This window comes from Juglans regia, chromosome 15, assembly GCF_001411555.2.
Source record: "Juglans regia cultivar Chandler chromosome 15, Walnut 2.0, whole genome shotgun sequence".
Classification (NCBI taxonomy): domain Eukaryota; kingdom Viridiplantae; phylum Streptophyta; class Magnoliopsida; order Fagales; family Juglandaceae; genus Juglans; species Juglans regia.
The window spans coordinates 9,994,847-10,016,946 of record NC_049915.1 but is presented as its reverse complement, the minus strand read 5'-3'; the positions used below and the strand labels follow the sequence as shown (position 1 = coordinate 10,016,946).

The 22,100-nt window shown below is 34.7% G+C and overlaps 1 protein-coding gene across 1 annotated transcript; it reads left to right on the top strand.

The window, feature by feature from the left end:
• Positions 1-14,274: 14,274 nt before the first annotated feature.
• Positions 14,275-15,030, top strand: LOC109020310 (copper transporter 5.1-like). Its single transcript, XM_019002753.2, has one exon. The coding sequence runs from the start codon at positions 14,450-14,452 to the stop codon at positions 14,885-14,887; it is 438 nt and encodes a 145-aa protein (XP_018858298.1). The 5' UTR covers positions 14,275-14,449; the 3' UTR covers positions 14,888-15,030.
• The last annotated feature ends 7,070 nt before the right edge of the window (positions 15,031-22,100 follow it).

The window sequence follows — 22,100 nt, the reverse complement described above, 5'->3', positions numbered from 1 at the left end:
TAACCGTCCATGGGTCGAAGTCTTAGTTTTATAAAATAAATAATTGGAACACCACATAGTTAGTACAGATATAAATAAATTATTATTATTATTATTATTATTATTATTATTATTATTATTCGATATTCAATTAGAGTAAGAAGATTTAGGATTATAAAAAGAATTTAAGTTAATTAATGACAAAAGGGTATAACTGATATTAATAATAATTTTCTCATATAGTCATAATCAAACTTTTGCTGACCTGAACAAATTAGTAAACAAATTTGTGTTATTTATGCTAAATTGATATGTCCGTGAGCTTAGAATTATTTGTTATTTGTCGATCAGAAATATTTTGGGATTCGAATTTGGATCCCGTATTTGTGTCTCGAATGGGATTTTTTTTTTTATTTAGTAATTAAGAAAGTGTTTTTTTATTAATGTTATGAATTTTTTATTTTTTAAAAAAATGTTTATAATAATTAAAAAAATACATAAAAAAAAATTATTTTTACCTTTTCAGTAGATTCTCGAACTATATCTCTCGGGAGATGTAACATTACTCTTCGTCGATTCACTCTATTTCACGTGCACCAATTGGATATTAATTTATTTGACTAAGAATGCATATTTATCTATTGATTTTAGTCATTAGACTGCATTTCTCTTTTATTTAATCGTTACCTTAATCATAGGGAGGGGATGCCGAAGATAGGACTAGTGATTGAAGTGAAGTCGTAAAAAGATAGCCGTATTGAAAAGTGCGGCTACATCACCTCCTCTTGCTGGGTATTTTGGTTGAATTGTTTATGGTAATATCATGTCCGTGAGCCTTGAATTGTTTATTATTTGTGGATTCACTCTATTTTACGTGGACATAATGGACATGAATTTATTTAAGTTGACTGAGTGTGCATATTCTTTTTTTTTTTTTTTTTTTTTTGATAAACAATGCATACTATTTTATTCATCAACCAAAGAAATTACATCAAGGCATCATGCCATATGATTTGTGAAACATCTTCAGGAAAAGAATCCCACCAAACCACTAGCTCATCAATACCCCATGCATATCGTGCCAAACAGTGGGCAACTTCATTGGCCAAACGGCCTTTATGTTGAGTAATTACTTTAGGAAATCTTTGTAGCATCCGCTTGATCTCAGATACCAAGTTTCCCCAAATAGACATAGACTCCTGTTCCTTATTAATCTCTTGGACCACCAGCAAAGAGTCACTCTCCACCTCGAGCTCACGGATACCCAAGGGGAAGCAAATCTGGAGGCCTCTCAGAACAGCCAAAAATTCAATCTCAATTGGATCACTCACCTCATGTTCTGGTTTACTTGCTGTTAAGAGCACCTTTCCATTCTCATCTCGCAAGACAATGCCTACTCCCGATCTACAATGCTCATGGAATGTAGCACCATCAATATTAAGCTTCAATACCCCTGCAGGAGGAGGCTGCCAGCAGCATTGAGGCATCAGTCCTTTCTTATGCTCATAGGAAGCAGATAAATGCTCTTGGTACAATGAAAGTGCATGGTCAATGGCCTGTTCTGGGGATAATATTTGATTCTCAAACATTAGTTTGTTCCTTCTATTCCATAGACCCCAAGCACAAAGGACCAAAGACTCCATTTCTCCAGCTTTATTTCTTCTTATCAAATATTCCAACACTTGAGTAAAATCTCGAGGACCACTACTGCCCTGCAAGAAGTTGAGCTGGACCTGCAAAGACTCTATGAAGCTTGAACAATTGAGGATGGCATGATTTGTGTCTTCAATCTCAACTTGACACCACTTGCACTGAGCATCAGTCACCACCTTCTTTGTTTGGAGATTTTTCAAAGATGGTAGCCCATTTTTGCACACCCTCCAAGCGAAAATTTTTATTCTATTTGGAACTTGCAGCTTCCAAATTCTTTTCCACAGTCTACATTGCCCCCCTCTAGCTGACCCTTCACCCGACTGCCTCTCCTCATCAAAAGATGCAAACAATCTGTATGCACTCTTGACACTAAACAGGCCATTATGCTCATGTTCCCAAACAAAACAATCAGGTCTTTGATCAGGGGTAAGTATCATATTCAGTACTTCATCCGCTTCCCTTGGTGGTAAGAATCTTCTAACCTTCTCTATATCCCACATCTTTGTATTAGCATCTATCAGTTTAGACACTTTCCAATTCAGCTGAGTTTGAGTAATTGAATCAATTGTAGGTACCAGTTTATGATTAGGCAGCCAATAGTCAGTCCAAATATTGATAGCCTTTCCATCTCCTACTCTCCATCTGCACCCTTTTAGTAAGAGAGACTTTGCTTCCCAAATACCCCTCCACACATAAGAAGGTTCATTGCCTAACTCAGCCTCCATGAAGTTAGAAGAAGAAAAATACCTGGCCTTGTAGATCTTATGAAGTAGTGAGTCTTCCTCTTTAAGGATGCGCCAACCCTGTTTAGCTAATAGTGCCATATTAAAGCTTCTCAGGTTCTTGAAACCCATCCCCCCGAATGCCTTTGGTTCACACAGCTTTCTCCAACTGATCCATCTTATTCTGTTTTCGTCCTTCTTTTGTCCCCACCAAAACTTTGCAATAAGACTCTCCAACTCAGAGCACAAAGAGGCAAGCAATTTAAAACAACTCATGATATAGGTAGGGATAGAGAGAGCCACTGCTTTGATGAGCACTTCTTTGCCCCCTTGAGATAAAAGCTTCTCCTTCCACCCTTGTAATTTTTGCCACAACTTGCTCTTTAACACTGAAAATGCTTGATGTTTTCCTCTACCCACCATAGGAGGAAGTCCCAAATATTTGTCATAGGATTGGTGCTGCTGAACTCCCCAGAACCTCATGATTTCTTCTTGTTGACTCGAGGGCACATTTTTGCTGAATAACATAGAAGTCTTATCTCTATTCACCATTTGGCCCGAGGCTTTTTCATAGACTTCCAGTAGGTGAAGTATGTTTCTATTAGTCTGTAGAGTAGCCCTGCAAAATAACACACTGTCATCTGCAAACATAAGGTGATTTACATTTGGTGCACTTCTACACACTCTGATCCCCTCCACTGCTTCTTGTCTATCAGCTGCTTTAAGAATAGATATGAGGCCCTCAGTACAGAGAAGGAAGAGATAGGGGAAAGGGGATCCCCTTGTCTCAAACCTCTCGTTGGGAAGATAGGACCCTTAGGCTCACCATTCACCAAAAAGGAAAACGATACAGAAGTCACACACAACATTAACAGCTCAATCCACTTGGTCCCAAACCCCATCTTTCTCATGACAGATTCAAGATAGTCCCACTCAATACGATCATAGGCCTTACTCATGTCAAGTTTAAGGGACATAAAACCCTTCTTTCCTTTCCTCTTCCTTCGAAGGAAATGCACTAATTCATAAGCAATGAGCACATTATCTGTTATTAACCTTCCGGGTACAAAAGCACTTTGAGAAGAGGAAATTATTTCGGGTAACACAACCTTCAGTCTGTTTGCTAGTACCTTTGACACCAATTTATATAAGACATTGCATAAACTGATTGGCCTCAAATCAGACACCACCTCAACATTTCTCTTCTTTGGAATCAAAGTCACAAAAGTATGATTTAACTGAGGAGGGAAACTACCAGTATTCAGAGCAGTTAAAACAGCCTTTGTAACATCCCTTCCCACCACAGACCAGTATTTTTGATAAAACAAAGGAGCCATACCATCTGGACCAGGGGATTTTGTAGGCTTCATCTCCTTTAAAGCTGCTTCCACTTCTGCTTCCACAAACTCCTCCTCTAATCTTTGTTTCATCTCATTAGTCACCCTACCAGCAAGGTTATCTAGAAACTGCAAATTGCCTCTATTAGCAGAAGCTATAAAAAGCTTCTGAAAATAGTTGAGGATCACTTCATCTCGTGCATCTTCCACTTGCCAATTACCATTAGCATCCCGAATGCCACTTAACAAATTCTTCCTCTTTCTCTGTGAAGCCTTATGATGGAAGTAACTAGTATTTCTATCCCCCTCAGCCAACCAAAGAGCTCGTGATCTTTGCCTCCACATAATTTCATTTCTCTCGAGCCATTTGTGGACCTCAACTCTAGCTTTTTTAAGATCTTCTTGCATAAGGCCCCTTGGGTCAGAATCTTCAATCATCTTAAGATGTAACTTAGCTTTTCTTAGATTTTTTTGAACATGACCAAAGCTGTTTTTGTTCCAAACTGCTAACTGTTGACCACATCTTCTTATCTGTCCCATTACTCCTAGCATTGTTCCCTCACCAAAACCTTCCCCCCAGGCTTTTTCAATGATAGTTTTATAGCTCTTTTCCTCCACCCACATAGCCTCAAAACGAAAGAGTTTCTTCCCTTTTCTTGGCATTCTGTTAACCTGAAGTTGCAACTTAATAGGCACATGATCAGAATATGCCACACTACCATGGCTTACACTAGCCATTTTGAATAAAGCCTTCCACTTTAGGTTTGCCAAGCATCTATCCAACCTTTCACTGATGCATTGAGCAGGTTCCCTTTTATTGCACCAAGTAAATGGATTGCCTTTAAAACCCAAGTCTAACAGTTCACAGTCATCAATCACTTCACTAAAAGCTTGGATCTGTTTATCAGTTCGAATTCTCCCACCACATTTCTCATTAGGACTTAACACCTCATTGAAATCACCCATCAATAACCATCCTTTATCACTTGGTACCTTCAATGATCTTAAAAGGTTCCAAGTTTCATGGCGCCTACTTGGGTCAGGTTGACCATACACCCCAGTAAAAAACCAAGAATCGTCAGCAGTGGTATTATCCTGTAAAGTTGCATGAATATGACTGCGAGAGTAATTCTTGATGACTATATTAACATCATTTTTCCACAGGAGAGCAATGCCTCCACTCCTCCCCTCACTACTTACTGCCAAACAGTTCTTGTACCCCAATCTATACTTCAGTTTTTCCATTCCCTTTTCACTTAATTTGGTCTCTTGTAGAAACAAGACCATGGGATCTTCTTCCCTGACTAAATCAGAGAGAGCTCGAACACCTCGTGGGTTCCCAAGCCCACGTGTGTTCCAACTGAGGAGACTCATTTGGTTCAGCAGGGCTGTTCAACAGCCTCTGCCGATAACTCATTTATTTGATCAATTTCAGTCACCCTAGTCGTCTTTGCTTTCTTACTCCCACCAATTATTGCATTGTCACAACTATCACCTTGTATGGGACGTTTATTACCTGAACTCTCAGTATTAATAAATGAGGTCATGCATGGATTACGAGCACGTTTTTTCCAGGTATTACGAGAAGACCTTCTAATTGGTTGCACTGAAAGTTGATGGGCTTCATTTGATCCTTTAGCTGGAGAGAAACTATCATCTATAAAACCCACCGTGGTATAGTTTGCATGGCCATCTTGCATAATTTCGTGAAATCTGTTTCCCTCCGAATTTTGAGTAACCGATATATGTTCAGCCAATCTTATTCCGTGAAATCTGCTTCCCTCCGGATTTTGAGTAAATGATTTATCTTCAGCCAATCTTATTGAAGATAACGGATACTTTTCGTGACAACTGTTCTCTTTCGTGGATCCCGCCATTTCCTTTTTTGTATTTTGAACGCAGTCCCCGTGATCTAATCCTTCATCATTGCCTACAAACCCGCTATCCATACCACCCTGCTCCGAAACTTCAGCACCATTCCAATTTGAATTGCAAGCGTCCGTCTCCCCCATTGGAGCTACACCTCCACCATCTTCGCCACCCTCATCCTCCGTATGCTTCCCCATCTCCGTTTGCATGCTTTTTACAGTCGAAACATGCTCCTTATGAGAAAAATACCGAAGACGACGACCTCCATCTTCCGCTCGAAGCCAGCTACCAAACTGTTTTGGCACTCCCGTAACAATTTTGACTGGACACTCAACGCCATCATGTATAATTCTACCACACTGCAAGCAGAAACGTGACAACTTCTCATATTTGATTGGAACCCAAACTTTTGACCCTTGCAAAGTAATAGTACGTCCCCTGGCTAGAGGCTTCTTCAAATCCATTAGAATTTTAACTCTAAGGAATTTACCCCACCCCACATTGTCTTCATCCGCCTCCACTTCCTTCACCTCCCCTATAGAATTTCCCAGCTTTAACCCACACTCCCTGGACATCCCTACCAAAGGCAAGTTATGGAACTGAACCCATAACACGGCCTTGTCGAAGGATATCTTATTCAATGGAGTAAACCCATCAAATGCATTCATTACAAACATATTTCCATCAAAAAGCCATGGCCTGCCACTCTCTACCCGGCTCTTATCTGCGTGGGTAGCAAACGTGATGATGAAAAGATTCCTCCCCACCTCTATAAATACCGCAGGCTTGCTCAATCTCCAAACCTTCGCCATTGTATTTTCCACAATATTCTTCCCGACCTGTCTCTCGGACCATATTTTGCTAATCAAACTGCGATCACCTTTACGTAAGATCTCTGGTATCCCCTCCCCCTCAATATCAATTGCCGCACCTTCCTCCTCATTCAACTGGAAATTCTCCATCATCTCCTGGAGATCCTCCATAGCTACACCTCACTCCTTCTCGTTTCCGAACTCACAACACCACCTCTATTCTCTAGAGAGAAAATAGAGAGGAGACTTTCAAGGAAAAGTGACCAATAAGTCTGAGTGTGCATATTTATCTGTTGATTGTAGTAAACCTCTATTTTTCTTTGGGTGGCTCTACAGCCACCGTTGGGCTCCCGACAGTGCATTTTATCATTTTTTTCATGCATTTCTTTAATATTTTTAAATATATAATTTTTAAAAAAATATAATATTATTAAAAAATATTTTCTTAATTAATAAGTAAAAACAAAATACACATCAAAAGCCCTAGCGGGAACAGCAGCATTTCTCTCTCTTTTGTTTGGTCGTGAGCCTATATTGGTATATATGTTGTATATATTAATAATAATATTTTCCACGAACATAGCCACCAAATGAGTAAGTGAATTCTTACTAAACCAAATTGTTTTATATATCCTAAATTGATACGCAATATGTCTGTGTGCCTATAATTGTTTTTTATTTGTCGATTCACTCTATTTTAAATTTTTACGTGCACCAAACGGATATGAATTTACTTAATTAAGTTGATTGAGAGTGCATATTTATTATCTCTTTAGTATATTAAGTGTCGTTTGGATAGTAAATTAAGATGAGATGAATTGATCGATGAAAGTTAAAAGTTGAATAAAATATTATTTTTTTAATATTATTATTATTTTAAGAATTAAAAAAAATTGAATTATTTATTATATTTTGTATGAAATTTTAAAAAAATTATAATAATAAGACAAGATGAGATAAAATATTCTCACTATCCAAACAGGGGCAAAAACGAGTTGAGAGAAAATAGTTAAAGTTCTCTGATGAATTATATCATGTTGAATATATAAGGAAATAGATTATAGCTTTGAAATATATTCTGCTATTTTCTAAAAGGAAAAAAAAAAATGTCCTGCTAATTTAATTATATCGTATTGGTTGCTGATGGTGATTTTATGTGAAATGATCTGCTTGCTGAATACGATCCAGTAGTGAGAACGAGTTTAAAGTCTTACCCAATATCTAGTCATGAAAAAAATTTAAACTATTCCAAATGAGTCCGATCGTGATCAGGGGGGAGTTAGCTCTTATCCATGATCCTACCGTCAGAGGGAGTTCAACTCTTACTGATAAATCCAGTCGTGAAAGAGAGTTAAATATTTACCCATGATCCAGACGTACAAGAGCATTGATATTGCCTTAGCCAAATGTCAATAAAAGCTATAATTTAACTAATGTCCCTCAAATTTTAACTACATTAGATTAGTCAAATAAAAGTCATCCAAGATGATTGTTACAGTAAATCTATCTTTGAAGTCATATTTGAAGATTACTGTAGCTAAGTCAAATGAATTCTTTCTTATTTTCCAGTCCCACAGCTTGCTCCCCTTTCTCCTTCCCGCTACTCTTCTCCTTCTTCCCTCCCTCTCTATTGCACAGTATCTCTTTCCCTTCTGCCTTGCGCGTCTCCAACAGCCACTGCGTCTCTTTTCGGCAGCCACTACGTCTCTTTCTACCCTAGCACTCGATCTCAAAACTTCTAAGTTGGGGTTAAACTGTTATGCCCACCCCGACATATATATGTTGTCTAAATTTGTTATATGTTTGCATTTGAGATGTGTATCATATACCACGAAAACTTGGGGTGGTATTCGTGGTGGACGCTTGCAGGGTTAAGGTAAAATGCTAAAGCGGGGTGAAAAATAGCCATCCCGCCCAAGCGAGTGTGGAGGTTAAGCATATAATATATAATACAATATAAAAAAATTATATAATTAAAAATTTTAAAATTTTATCATTCATGTCTATTAATCTTATAATATAAAATTAATATAACATTTTATATAACCTAAAATTAATATTATAAATCCTAATATAATATTTGATTATGATATAACATAAATTAATTTTATAATTTTTAATATAACATTTGAATTTTGATATATTATATTAATTTTAACTTTATAATATAAAATTATTATAACATTACGGCTCCGTTTGGTTTCACAGATGATCTCAATTCATCTCATATCATCACATCTCATCATTATATCCAAACACTACTAATATTGTGAAATAATATGCAAAACACACACACCAACGATGACAAATAAAGTAAAAACAATCACAATCAAGCACACGATGCACAATATACGTGGTTCGGCAAATTGTCTATGTTCATAGAGCTGCAAAAATCTTATTAACTAGAGGTTATTACAATCACTCAATCTCAACTCACACTGTTTAGGACTTTTTGCTATCTTACACAATATGCATTCACTTGACAATTGATCTATCTCAAAATATGTTGAAAGTCATACAAAACAAGTCAAATATGACATATATATAGCAAACGGCACTAGAAACCCTAATTTGGCAAAATCTGTGCTCTTCGCTCGAGCACGCGTAGAGCGAACGGCCAAAACAATATTGGCTCAAGCGAGGTGTCGAACGAGGCTCGAGCAAAGACTAGGGTTTGTGTTTCACTCGAGTTCAGTATCGCGCGGGACTCGAAGAACTCATGGATTGAGCTTCGCTCGAAGCGCACGTCGACCAAACACTCTGTTTCTCGATTTTCAACTCCAAAATCAGTCTCCACATACACCACAACACTCTCCCACTTGTAGACTGGGTCTCCACATGTCAGCCACTATTTCCAGCCAAGCCATATCATCTCTGCAGCTCATAGCTCCCGTCTTCAAGTCAGAAGACGCACTAAAGTCAAGCCCGACTTCAGTCTACCACGTACATCGCCCTTAGTCAGAACATCTACAGGGCAACTCACAACTCCCATTGCACAAAAAGTATTCGGTCTTGAACCAATCTTAGCAACCTTAACCAACTTTCTCAGGCTTTCATGAGGAACAACAAAGCTAACTCCATTTGGCTTATTCCCATGTTTCGCGCAATTAAGCTTGCCTTTTTGCACCTTTATATTTCCTTACATATCACTAGGCCCTGATGTTAAATAGAAAGAGTTAGATCTCTTACCATGCGTTATGACCAGTGCACCCTTAGTGATCTTCCAAGCTCCTTCAAATAACGCTATTGCATAACTGTTGTCATCAAGCTGTCCCATAGAGATCAAGCTTTTCTTCAGATCTGGATCGTGTCTGACTTGCTGTAAAGTCCACACGCCCCTGTTTGGAAGTGTGATGTACACATCACCCACTCTCATTACATCTAGTGCCTCTCCATCACAGCATACATCTTCCCAAAATCACCAGCAACATAATTATGCATGATTTCTCAATGTGAGGTGCTATGGAACGAAGCCCCTAAATCCAACACCCAATCATCAATCAGACTATGCACTACAAGAAGTAAGGCATCATGAATTTCTTCTGCCACTACATTCACTGCATCATCCTCAGCACTTTCTTGATTCCTGCAATATTTCTTGATGTGGCCTAGCTTGCCACAACTCCAGCACATGATCTGCTACCCCGATCTCGTCTTGCTCCTCTCCCTGCTCTTGAAGCTTGACCTGTCATGTCCTCTTCTCCGAATGTCAACATTCAGGGTAGATCCTAAACACAAGAACTCACCCGAGTCTATTCTACGTACCTTTTCAGCAATGATCATGTCACGTATGTTGTCGTAGTTCAATTTTATCTTGCCGGCTGAACTACTCACAGCCATCCTCATGGCCTCCTAACTATTTGGCAACGATGCCAACAGAATCAAAGCTCTGATCTTATCATCAAACTCAATTTCTATAAAAGATAGTTGATTTGTGATCGTATTGAATTCATTCAAGTGTTTGACTACAGACATACATTTCGACATCTTCAGATTGAATAGTTTCTTCATCAAGTGCACTTTATTGTTTGTCGACGGTTTTTCATACATACCTAACAAAGTCACCATTAGATCCACCGTGGTTCTCTCCTTACTGACATTGTGTGCCATTGTTCTGGACAAGATCAGTTGAACAATCCCTAGAATATGTTGATCTACCAAGGTCCACTCAGCATCATCCATGTTCTTCGGCTTCTTTCCCAACAGTGGAAGGTGGAGCTTATTCCCTTAGAGAAAATCCTCGATCTGCATCTTCCAGTACCCAAAATCAGTACCGTCGAACTTCTCGATTCCGAGTACTTTCACTTGATCTCTAGCCATCATTCTCCTTCAAATTCAACATTGACTCTTGATATCAGTTCTTGTGAATGATGTACAAAACATACACACCAACGATGATAAATATAGTAAAGGCAATCACAATCAAGCACACGACGCACAATATACATGGTTTGACACATTTTCTACATCTACAGAACTGCGAAAATCTTATTAATCAGAGGAGATTACAATCACTCAATCTCAACTCATACTCTCTAGGGTTTTTTGCTATCTCACACAATATGCACTCACTTGACAAATTATTTTCTCTCAAAATATGCTAAAAATCTTACAAAACAAGTCAAACATGACATATATATATAGCAAACGGCACTGGAAACCCTAATCTGGCAAAATCTGCATTCTTCGCTAGAGCGACATGTTGAGCACGCATCGAGCAAACGACCAAAACAACATTGGCTCGAGCAGAGTTCGAGCGAACACTAGGGTTTGTGGCTCGCTTGAACTCACTGTCGTGCGGGACTCAAACGAACTCACAGGTTGAGTTTCGCTCGATCCCACTATTGAGCGCATGTCGAGTGAACTCACGGGTTGAGTTTTGCTCGAGCGCATGTTGAGCAAAGACTCTGTTTCTCGATATTCAGCTCCAAAACCAATGTCCACATACACACCCCCAACAATTAAAACATAACATTTTTCAATTTCAAATTTTTTAATTTTAAACTTTTTTATCTAATCATTACATTTTTTCCAAACTTTCAAAAAAATAAAAAAAAATAATTCAATTTTTTCAAATCTCAAAATAAAAATAATATTATAACAATATTTTAACTTTATACTATTTAATTCAAATTTTTCTCTCTTGTTTTTCAAAACCTCATAAAACAGCTAAACTTAAACAATTCACTACTATTCACAAAATATCTCACTATTGTTCACAGATTTCTCATCTCATCTCATCTCATTTCATTTGTATAACCCAAAGATGCCTAATATAACATAAAATGAGGGATATGAATCAATCACTTGATAAAATTTTGTTGTAGTATACTTTTGTTTATCTTTAAAATCGAAAAACCGGACCGAAACTAAAAAAACTAATGTATACCGATTCAATTTTTAAAAATATTCAAATCGGATCAAACTGGATCAGTTACACCCTTAATTAAAAGCAAAATAGTCTCTAAGATTTTATGGATTTACCAAAGCTCCCATAGGGTTTGAAATTTTTTGTAATTAAGTACCTTCGTCCAACTCTAGTTATATCCACTAATGGCACGGCTGCCATTAAATTTGACAGGCGACACAAAATTTATTAAGTTGTTTTACTTATCATCTATACACTATATTTATTATAAAAATAAAAAATAAATTAAAATAAATATGATGTGTTATGTGTGGAGATGATAAATAGAATTATTCTTTATACTTACGTGGTAAGTAACTCCATCCATCGAACTCTCATTACATCCACTAACAATGCAATTGCAACGGGACGTTAATCACATTTCAACCAAATAGAATTCGACGCATCCGACACATAGCAAGAGAAAAAATCACATGAGCCACCTTATTGAAAAGCAATAAAAAAATCTAAAAATATAAAAAAAAAATAGTAAAAATTATTAATTAACTCAGCGTGGCCCAAGCCCCTACAATGTTTTTCTAAATAATTCTATTTAAAATTTTTTATACTGCACACTATTCACGTGGTATAATTTAATTCAAATGATAAATTTAAAAATTTCTTATAAATTAGATTATGTCATGTGAATAATATGTTGTGTAAAGGTTTTCAAATAATACTTTCCTATTTCTATTTTTGTTTTATATTTTTTCCTAATTCTTTTAATTTTTTTTATAATGTATTTAAATTGATTTTATGTTTTTTATTATGTATATAATAAGGTGGTTGACAAGAAATTATTGTGGCAAGTGTTAGTTCTAGTTGCTTGATATTGGGCATTAATGCCATGCAATAAGTTATAACCACACAGCTAGTTAATTGCAAAACATTTATAGATCTAATGATTAAAATATTAAAAATGGAAAATCCAAAAGCTAATTATGTCTTCAACCCAAATTGTTCTTATATTTTTCAAAAACAATTACCACCACGTTGCTTATGAATGGTTATAAATAGGAAATTAATTACAAAAAGTCTGTACTTCAATGATTAAATTTCTAAATTTGAAAACCAATAAATATTTTTCAAAGCATAAAAATCTAAGAATTGATTTTGATTCTATTTTTAACCTTATATAAATTCGAGTATGTCTATTTTAAAATTTTTACAAAACATATTACTTACGTCGCATAATTTAATTTTAAAATAAATTTTAAAATTTAAATCTTACAAATCAAGTTTTATCATTTAGGTTATGTGAATGGTGTACTCTATTTACCGATTTAAGATATAATAGCTCTAATCATTAAGAGAAAATCTATTACTAAGCCTTCTTTTTTTACATACCCAAGAGACTGTTGATATGAAAGTCTTTCACTTTAGCTATGCTAAAAAATTATTGATATTTAAATTTTTTTAAAATTATAATGAATCACACCATAATTATTGATATTTTTAAAATTCTACTTAAAAGTCTTACACCACACACCCTTATTGAGAGAGGAAAAAAAAATTATACATATCATGCACCAATATGTGGTGTGGAGATACTAAATAACAACTTTTTAAAAAAGAAATAAGAATTTTTCTACTAAGCAGATGTAAGTTATATATATAACAAAAGAAAAAATTTTCTTATCAATTATTATTTACTATTTCACATTCTATACATATTCTCATTTTATAAAAAAATTATCACATTTTAAATATGAGATATAAAAATAAATAATAACTTATGTATATTTATCGTAATAAAACACAATCACTAATCTCCTAAACCAATCACTAGAGTCTAGAACAATATTCCGTGTGCTAGTTTCCAACCATGGTCCCACGCGAACTAAGTGGTCCACACAATTTCCGATTCTCCAAACCAACGGTTCGAAACTATCAATGAGTAAAAGCGTAATAAGGATCCTCTTTAAGGGCATTTAAGGAAGCCATATCACTATCTAGAGACGTACCAATTACCAAATATTTGGTGTAATGGTCCAATTCGATCCGGTTTTCGAATTGATATGTATTAATTTTATATTTTTTAAAACCAATTACATTCTAATTATTCACCTAAATTGATATTTTCAATTTTATTAATTTTTAATCTAATTTTTTGATTTTTTTAAAATATAAAAAATATATAATAAAGTATTATTTCTTATAATAAAATTTTATTAATAATTTAATATATATAGTATGTTTAAAGTATATGATTAATTAAATTTTTATATTTAAGATTAAACTTTTATTTTATAAATTATAATAATATTATCTTATATATAATTATATTAATAATCAAACAAATTATAAATATTCATATTTAAAAATTATTTTGATATATAATTATATATTATATATAAAACTTATATATATAAAATTAATTTTTATATATATTTTTTTTCAATTAATCCGATTCAGTCCAATCCTATTTAAAAAACAATAGAACCGAAATCGATCCGATTGGGTCTAAACCGATTTTTAGATTTCCCATTTAAATTTACACCTCTACCAAACATCATAATTTCGAAAAACAAAAACAAAAAATTACCAAACATCGTGGCCATAACCATTTTTATCTTCCGAACTTTAGCTACCCTTGGGATTATAAATAGGTTCCAAACTCAATTCTCTCTTTGTCTCTGTGGGAAAAATTGAGGAAGAAGATCGGATAAGATGATGCACATGACCTTCTACTGGAGCAAGGAGGTGACCCTCCTGCTCGATTCGTGGCGCACTGAGTCGTGGACGAGTTACTCGCTCACCCTGCTCGCCTGCCTCATCTCCTCCGCCTTCTACCAGTACATGGAGGACCGGCGCGTGCGCTTCAAGCTAGTTTCAGTCGGGCAGCCGTCGGCGCAGATCGAGACGCCGTTTCTGCGGGGGAAGCTCCGAGGAGGAGGGCCGAAGTTGTCTGCGGCGAGGATTGGCGGAGCAGCGCTCTTCGGGTTCAATTCGGCAGTCGGGTACCTGTTGATGCTGGCGGTCATGTCTTTCAACGGAGGGATCTTCTTGGCAGTCGTGCTGGGCCTCGCCATCGGCTACCTGCTATTCAGGAGTGGGGATGAGGATTTGGCTGCTCCTGTCCTGGATAATCCTTGTGCGTGTGCTTAGAAATTTTCTCTTCAAAGTTGGGATTTGATTGATGGAAAGTTTCAAGGATCCATCTGGATATCTGTGTATGTATGTAAATTCTGCATCTGAAACAGAAAAAATGTCTTATTTAAATTTTAAAAAATCTTTACAACCTTCTATCATTCCACGCTCAATATTATTTTTAATTTTTATTATTTTTTTTATTAAATATTTATTATATAAATAATGAATAAATAATTTGAAATAATTTAAAAAAAATAAACTTAAAAAATAATTTTAAAAAAATATTAAAAATTTAAAAAATTTAAAAAAATATAGAACGTGGAGTGTGCTGGAGGTTGTATAGCAATACTCTTTAAATTGTAATCATTTTATAACTCTATAATTGTATGGCTAAAATATTAAAATTCTGTTGCTCGGAGACTATTGTTTTTTTCGTAAGAACTAATTTATTTTGGAATAATGTTAATATCTTTTATTAAATTATTTTGAAATAATATTAAATATTTTGGAACAATCAATCATGATTAATTTTTAAGAGAAAATATAAATGTAGTTTATAGAAGTCGGTGCACACTTAGTGCATTGAGTGAAAGAAAAAAAAAAAAATGGACGGTGTACTGCAGTGTGCGATGCGCACCACAGCCCAATTTCTAATGATATAAAATTTATTTTGTATTAAACAATAAATAATAAATGTATGTTAGATAGACTACTGGAGATGCCACATTTCTTGTACGCCGTTGAGTGTTGAGTATGCCTTTTGCTTTTTCGTTGCGTAGAGCAGTGGCAAATCGTGGTGTTGATTAGGGAGGTAAACTCAAATCGGAAAATTGGACTGGACCGGATCGAATCGGGTCGATTTTATTAGTTTTGAATCGGTCCGGTCCAGAACTGGTTTTTAAAACGTAAATCGGCCGGTTTCGATTTCGGAATTTTTTGGACTGGATCGGACCGGTTGATTAAAAAAATAAAAAATAATATTTTTATATATAAGTTTTATACAAAATATTTTATATATATTAAATATTAATATATATAAGTTTTATATATAATATATAATTATAAATTTTTATGTAAAATTTTATATATAACATATATATTCATATATGAAATAATTTCTTATTATAATTTATAAATTATTACATAAAATGTTAATACTAAATCACTAAAATTTTATAACTAATACTAATATATAACTTATAACTATACCAATAGTCTAATATTAATACTATTATATAGTCTAATATATTAATAAAAGTATAAAACAGTTTTTTTTAAATGAATTTTTTTTTTTATAAACAAATTTTTAATGACAAATTGTGAAATTTACATTTTAAAAAAATCGAAAAACCAGACCGAACCGGAAACCGGTAAAACCGGAAGTACCGGTTTAGGAGGATAACCGGTGCATAATCGGTTTTGAAAAATACAAAACCGGTACATACCGGTTCGGTCTTAAATTTTATCCAAAACCGGACCGGACCGGTTACACCCCTAGTGTTGACGTGGGACAGAGACACGAGCTAGATATAAAATAATGATATCAATATATTTTATAATACATATTTAAAAATAAAGATATTTTTATAAAATAATAATATTTTTATAAATTATTTTATAAAAATATCTCTTAATTTAAAATATAATTGTGTAAAGAATTAATTTATGAATCAGCCGGAAGTCTAAGCACACTCAACGCATTGAGTGAAAAAAAAATATATATATATATATATGTGAGGTATGCTACGGCTTCCGGCTGATGCCCAGCAAATCTCTTGTATAAAATATTATAAAAAATTATATGTATTTATTATGAATTCTTACATACAATCATTTTTATATGTTTTTTATACACTCTACTGATTTAATAAATCAAAATAGTTATTTTCTTATAAAAAAAAGTGATGTAGTCAATTTACATTAGTAGAATGTGTAAAGAGTATGCAAAAGTAACTGTACATAAAATTTTTATTTTTTGAATATTATTTTTTTTTCGAATTTAAAAAAATTAAATTATTTTCCGAATTTTATTTAGAAGTTTAAAAAAGTTGTACTAAATAAATAAAAAATTAAATATTTAAAATAAAAAAATATTTATATTTATAATATTTAGATATTGAGATGAGATATAAATATTTCTTTCCAAATCAATCCAGTGTTAACTAATATTCTATTAGTATATGAGTTTTGTTATTCATAAGTCTCGCACACTATACACTACAATTTATTTATTTTTTTAATTTTTTTTTTATTTTAATTTTTTTAAAATAATTGAATTCTTCTATCCATCATTCATATATTACATATTTGGTATGAAATAAAATTAAAAAAATAATAAAAGCGATGTTTGTAGTGTGTGAAGCTTATGAATAGAATTTTTCTTAATATATTTGATGATTTTTCGCCTGACTAATTAGTTTTTGCCACAATTATATTCGGACTCTGTTAAAGCCATCGAGACTTTCTCTTCAGAGTCCTATCGCATTTTATACTATTTTATTTTGTGCTTTTTTCTAATATATTTTTTAGATCACTTTAAATATTTAAAAAAATCATAAACTTATTAAAAAATATATTTTCTTAACTATTAAATTAAAAAAATATAAAAAAGATCAATAAAAATGGGATTGGTAGAAGAGAAAAACTTGACACCGGACCGTCTAAGTTTCTTCTATTAACAGCTTGCCTAACTTTTTACCATAGCTATCTTGTATATGCACTACATCAGATTCTCAACTATTGGCAATGCCTTCGCACCCCCTCGAACACCCACGCTTAACCCCCCAAATCTTCTCTTCGTGCCCTATTCGTCTTCCACCAACTCACCCTCACGAAACCCAGAACTCTACCCTGTCTAGTCGCTCTACTCTTAGAGATTCAGAGCAATGCTTTGCAATTATGGAAGAATGTTTTCCTGAAGTTTTCTTATGCTTAAAGTGAAAACCTAAGAGTAGAGCGGCTCTACTCTCAGTAACAACAATTCGGTTTCAAAGTGCTTCAACAGGGCCTCCTCCAAATTTCCTTTTGCTTCAAGATTGAGAATTTCGAAGTCTTTATACTTGCCCATTTCGTCCATATTTACTTCTTCATCTCCATCTGGCTCATTGTGAACTTCTTCGGCTTGCTCCAATAAAATATCATTTTCTTCTATAAAAATATTTGTGATATAGATTCTATAATTTGGTGATCTCTCACATCAAACGTGTATGGTGCCTGATAATCTTGAAAGGCTTCAAGATTTTGTATTGTTTCACCAGTTTGTAACTCAGAATTATTAGCCATTCGGCCAGAAAAACCCCGTATCTTCACTATTTCATGTTCACAACCTTTGTCAATGTCTACAGATTAAGGCTCCTTCAATTCATGCAACTCATCAGCTGCTCCCTTTTTTTCATCCTCAACTACCTATAAAGCTTCACTTTTTCAAGCATTTCATTTTCCATATACCACTTCATTATCACCTCAGAAATTTTTACTCTTCCTGTTTTAAAATCTTCCACCATTTTTTTCTTCCTAACTGCTCTCCTCATTAGCTCTGCAGCATCCTCAATCCAAACCCATTTGTATTTCTTGTACTTGATCCCAAATGTTAGTTCTACTCTCAAGTCTCACGGCCAAGAAAGCTTCTGAAGTATGGTTCTGAATGTTATAGTACCCACCTTTAAGATCCTCCAAAGATTGCAAACTGGGTGAATGAGCTATAGAAACTGAAGATACATATAAGGTAGAAAGAACGAAGCAAAACATAGACATGGCAGCAGTGTTTGATTTCAGAAAATGGAAAATCTCCTCTTGACCTCGGCTTCTTCCGCTTTTGATTTCAGTGTTTTACCATGTGCATGAGTGTATTGTAAATTTGGTGTAATTTGTGACGTGGCAGCAGATGTGTGGAAGGCTGTTATACTATGAAAAGCAGCCCGACGGCTTAGAGCATTCACATTGGCTTCTTCAAATCACTTCTCATCTTTAAATTTAAATAACTTTATCAATAGTTGACCCACATTGAATTAGCCAAACACTTTTCATCCTAAATATTAGCTACAGTAATTTTATCTTTTTCTTCAAAGATGAAAAGCACTATTTCATCTCCAAATACATTGTTTATTAATATCTCGTCGCTCTCTCCCGCGTCTCCCTTTCTCTTTCTTCTTCCTCTTCCTTTCCCGCATTTCGTCTTCCCTTCTTCCTTCTCTTCGTCCCTCTCTCGCGTCTCTTCCTCTCTATTCTCTTCATCTTTTTTTTTTCTCTTCTCCTCTTCTTCCCTCTCCCGTGTCTCTTCCTTCTTCCTCTTCTTCTCATTTTTTTTCTCTTCTTCCCCATTTCTCCTCTTCCCCATTTCTCTTCTCCCGCAACCATTCCCCCCACAACCGTTCTCTCCTGCGACAGAGCTCTCCAGCACAGCACAGTGGTAGCACGGCACTCCCAAGCACACGATAATCATTCGAAACCCTAACTTTGATTCTAGCCCTGATTTTTCCAAAAGTTGGTTTGATTTTGTTGATGTTTGGGTTTCATTCGAAACCCTAACTTTGATTCTAACCCTGATTTCTCCGGATGTTGGTTTGATTTTGTTGAAGTTTGGGTTTGAGTTTGTTGATGTTTGGGTTTGAAGTCGAAGGTCTCTGGTAGTTTCTTCGAACGATTGCCTCTGTTGATGTTCTCAGATTGCTTTCTAAATGCGTTTGATTTCTGGGATTTTACCTCAGATTGCCTCTGTTTGGGTTCTCTGTTTGGGTAGTTTCTTCGTGGTTCCTGTTTGGATGTCCCTGACATATAGAGTTGCTTGCATGTCAATGTTTGGTCTGTAATGCACTCTGAATTATTGGAGCTTCTGATTTTGGAATTAGATTTGCCATAGTCCATATTGGCAAGAAACCAGTAGTAAAGAATAATCGATGACTATCAAAGCTTATGATTTCTGGAACTTAATTAACTTGATAAAGGTCAAAGCTTTAGTTTTTATATCAGTAGTAAAGAATCTGAATTAGTATTAAAGAATTAGTATTATAAATTTTATTGTAGGCAGTAAAGAATTAGTTGCTTAAATTTTAGTAGAAGAACATAAACAATTACTCCTATGTTCAATTTTTTAAAACAAGGAAATATATATTCATACAGATCACTTAAGCTTCTTAAGGCAGAAATGCTTGTCCATATTGGCCATTCGAGAAAGCAACCCCCCATATTATAAGGCAGAAATGCGCTTATTATGTGTATATTGGCCCCTGATTTATGTCCATATTGGCCCCTCGAGAAAGCATTTCTTAAGGCAGAAATGCTTGTCCATATTGGCCCCTGATTTTTTCCGTGCAGTAAGCTATATACGGAGGAAACTTACAGTTTCTTGATCTGTGCTCCTAAGCAGTAAAGAATTAGTATTATAATTTTTATTGTTGAGTAGCCGTCATGCGTTTATTATGTGTACCTTTATGCATGTGGGGATGAGAGGCATAAGTTTGTATTGAGTTAATACGAATCTGAATTCAATGTTTTAGGTTTATGTAAGTTTTGAAACTTTTGTGTGAATACTTTAAGCAGTGTTTATGATTCTAGCCCTGATTTTTTACAATTATACTTGAATCAAGGATGTACACCACATTTGATGAAGATCCCTTCTTTACCACTCTATTGCAAAGTGGTGACCAAGGGAGATCCACAACCGTAATGACTAGTACCCATGATAATGTTGGATTCCAAGCAACACTATTGGAAAGTGAAAAAATGCCACCTAGTAAGAAAACACAATGAGGTATGTCTTTCACCGTAGAGGAGGACAATCTCCTCGTGTCGGCTTGGCTGAGGGATGGATCAAAAATATTCTCAAATGTGGGAGAGAATTAGCAATTATTATAATGAGGATAAAAATACTAGCATGACAAATCGTTCTGGGGGGTCATTGACCAATCGATGGTTGGTGATTCAAAAATGCACATAAATTTTGTGCTGTTGTGGCTCAAGTAGAATCTTTGCAGCCAAGTGGTGCGACAGAGCAGGACAAGGTATGAGTTTCTAACTAAATTTCATTTTAAATCTTTTTGCTGAAATTCTATTATAACATTCTTGTTACATTCGCATATTTAGATTGAAAGAGCTAAAATCATGTATAGAGAGACTGAGAAGGCCACATACAACATGGAACATTGTTGGTGTCTATTGAGACACCAACCAAAATGGCAACAACACATGTCCATGTTGTCTACGAGAAGGAAACCACATGGAAAACGCCATGCTATGGCGGAGTCGACTCCATTAGGAGACGATGCGATAGATGACAACGTAGAGGTCTTTTTGGAGAGACCTCCAAGCAAGAAAGCTGAGAAAGAAAGAGAGAGAAAAAGGAAGACTGCAGAATCATATGATTCAGAATTTGTTGAGGCCTTAAATTGTATGACAAATGATAGAGCTGTCTTTATGTCTGAAAGAATGCAAGTGGCCAGTAAATTGGATGCTGATAGGGCTCAATTACTTGCGGAGAAAAAGAGGAGAAATGATACGGAGAATAGAAAGATCGATATATAGATAATGAAAATGGATCTTGCTGGCATGAATGGAATGCAACGAGAGTATTTCTTCAATCTTCAAAAAGAGGTTTTTGAGAAATCCGGGAAGCGATTTTCATCTCCATCTTTATCTTCATCTTTTGAAGATGTGTAGCCTTTTGTTGGTGAAACATTTTGGAGTTGTTTTGTATATTGTGGCTGTAGCCCATGATTATTTTGTGATTTTTTGTTATTTTGGATCACAAATATGGGTGTGATGTTTATAGTTTTATATCTTGATTACCACCCTATTCATTACTCTTATTTTGCACTAGTTGGTGATGATGTTTGTGAGAATTGGCTTGATTGCATTGAAGATCGATGTAATTATTTTGATAATATTGATATCGTGTGATGAAATTTTGTTTATTGGATTATGAAAATGAAAATGAATATGATTGTTAGAAATTATAGGAGGTTATGAAAATAGAATTAATTATAAAATAAAAATTAATTATAAAAATAAAAAAATAAAAAATAATAATATTTTATTATTATAAAGAATAATATGACTAATCCCATGTAGATTTTAAGTTTTGAATGGTTAGCTAAAAGTGAAAAAGTTACATATTCTTCAAAATTTAAAGAAGAAAATAGCCAATCCAACGCCAATGCTCTTAGAAGCGGGACTGAAATTATAAACTCTCGGGAGAAAGTCACGCTGCTGGCCAATCATTTTTTATTATATT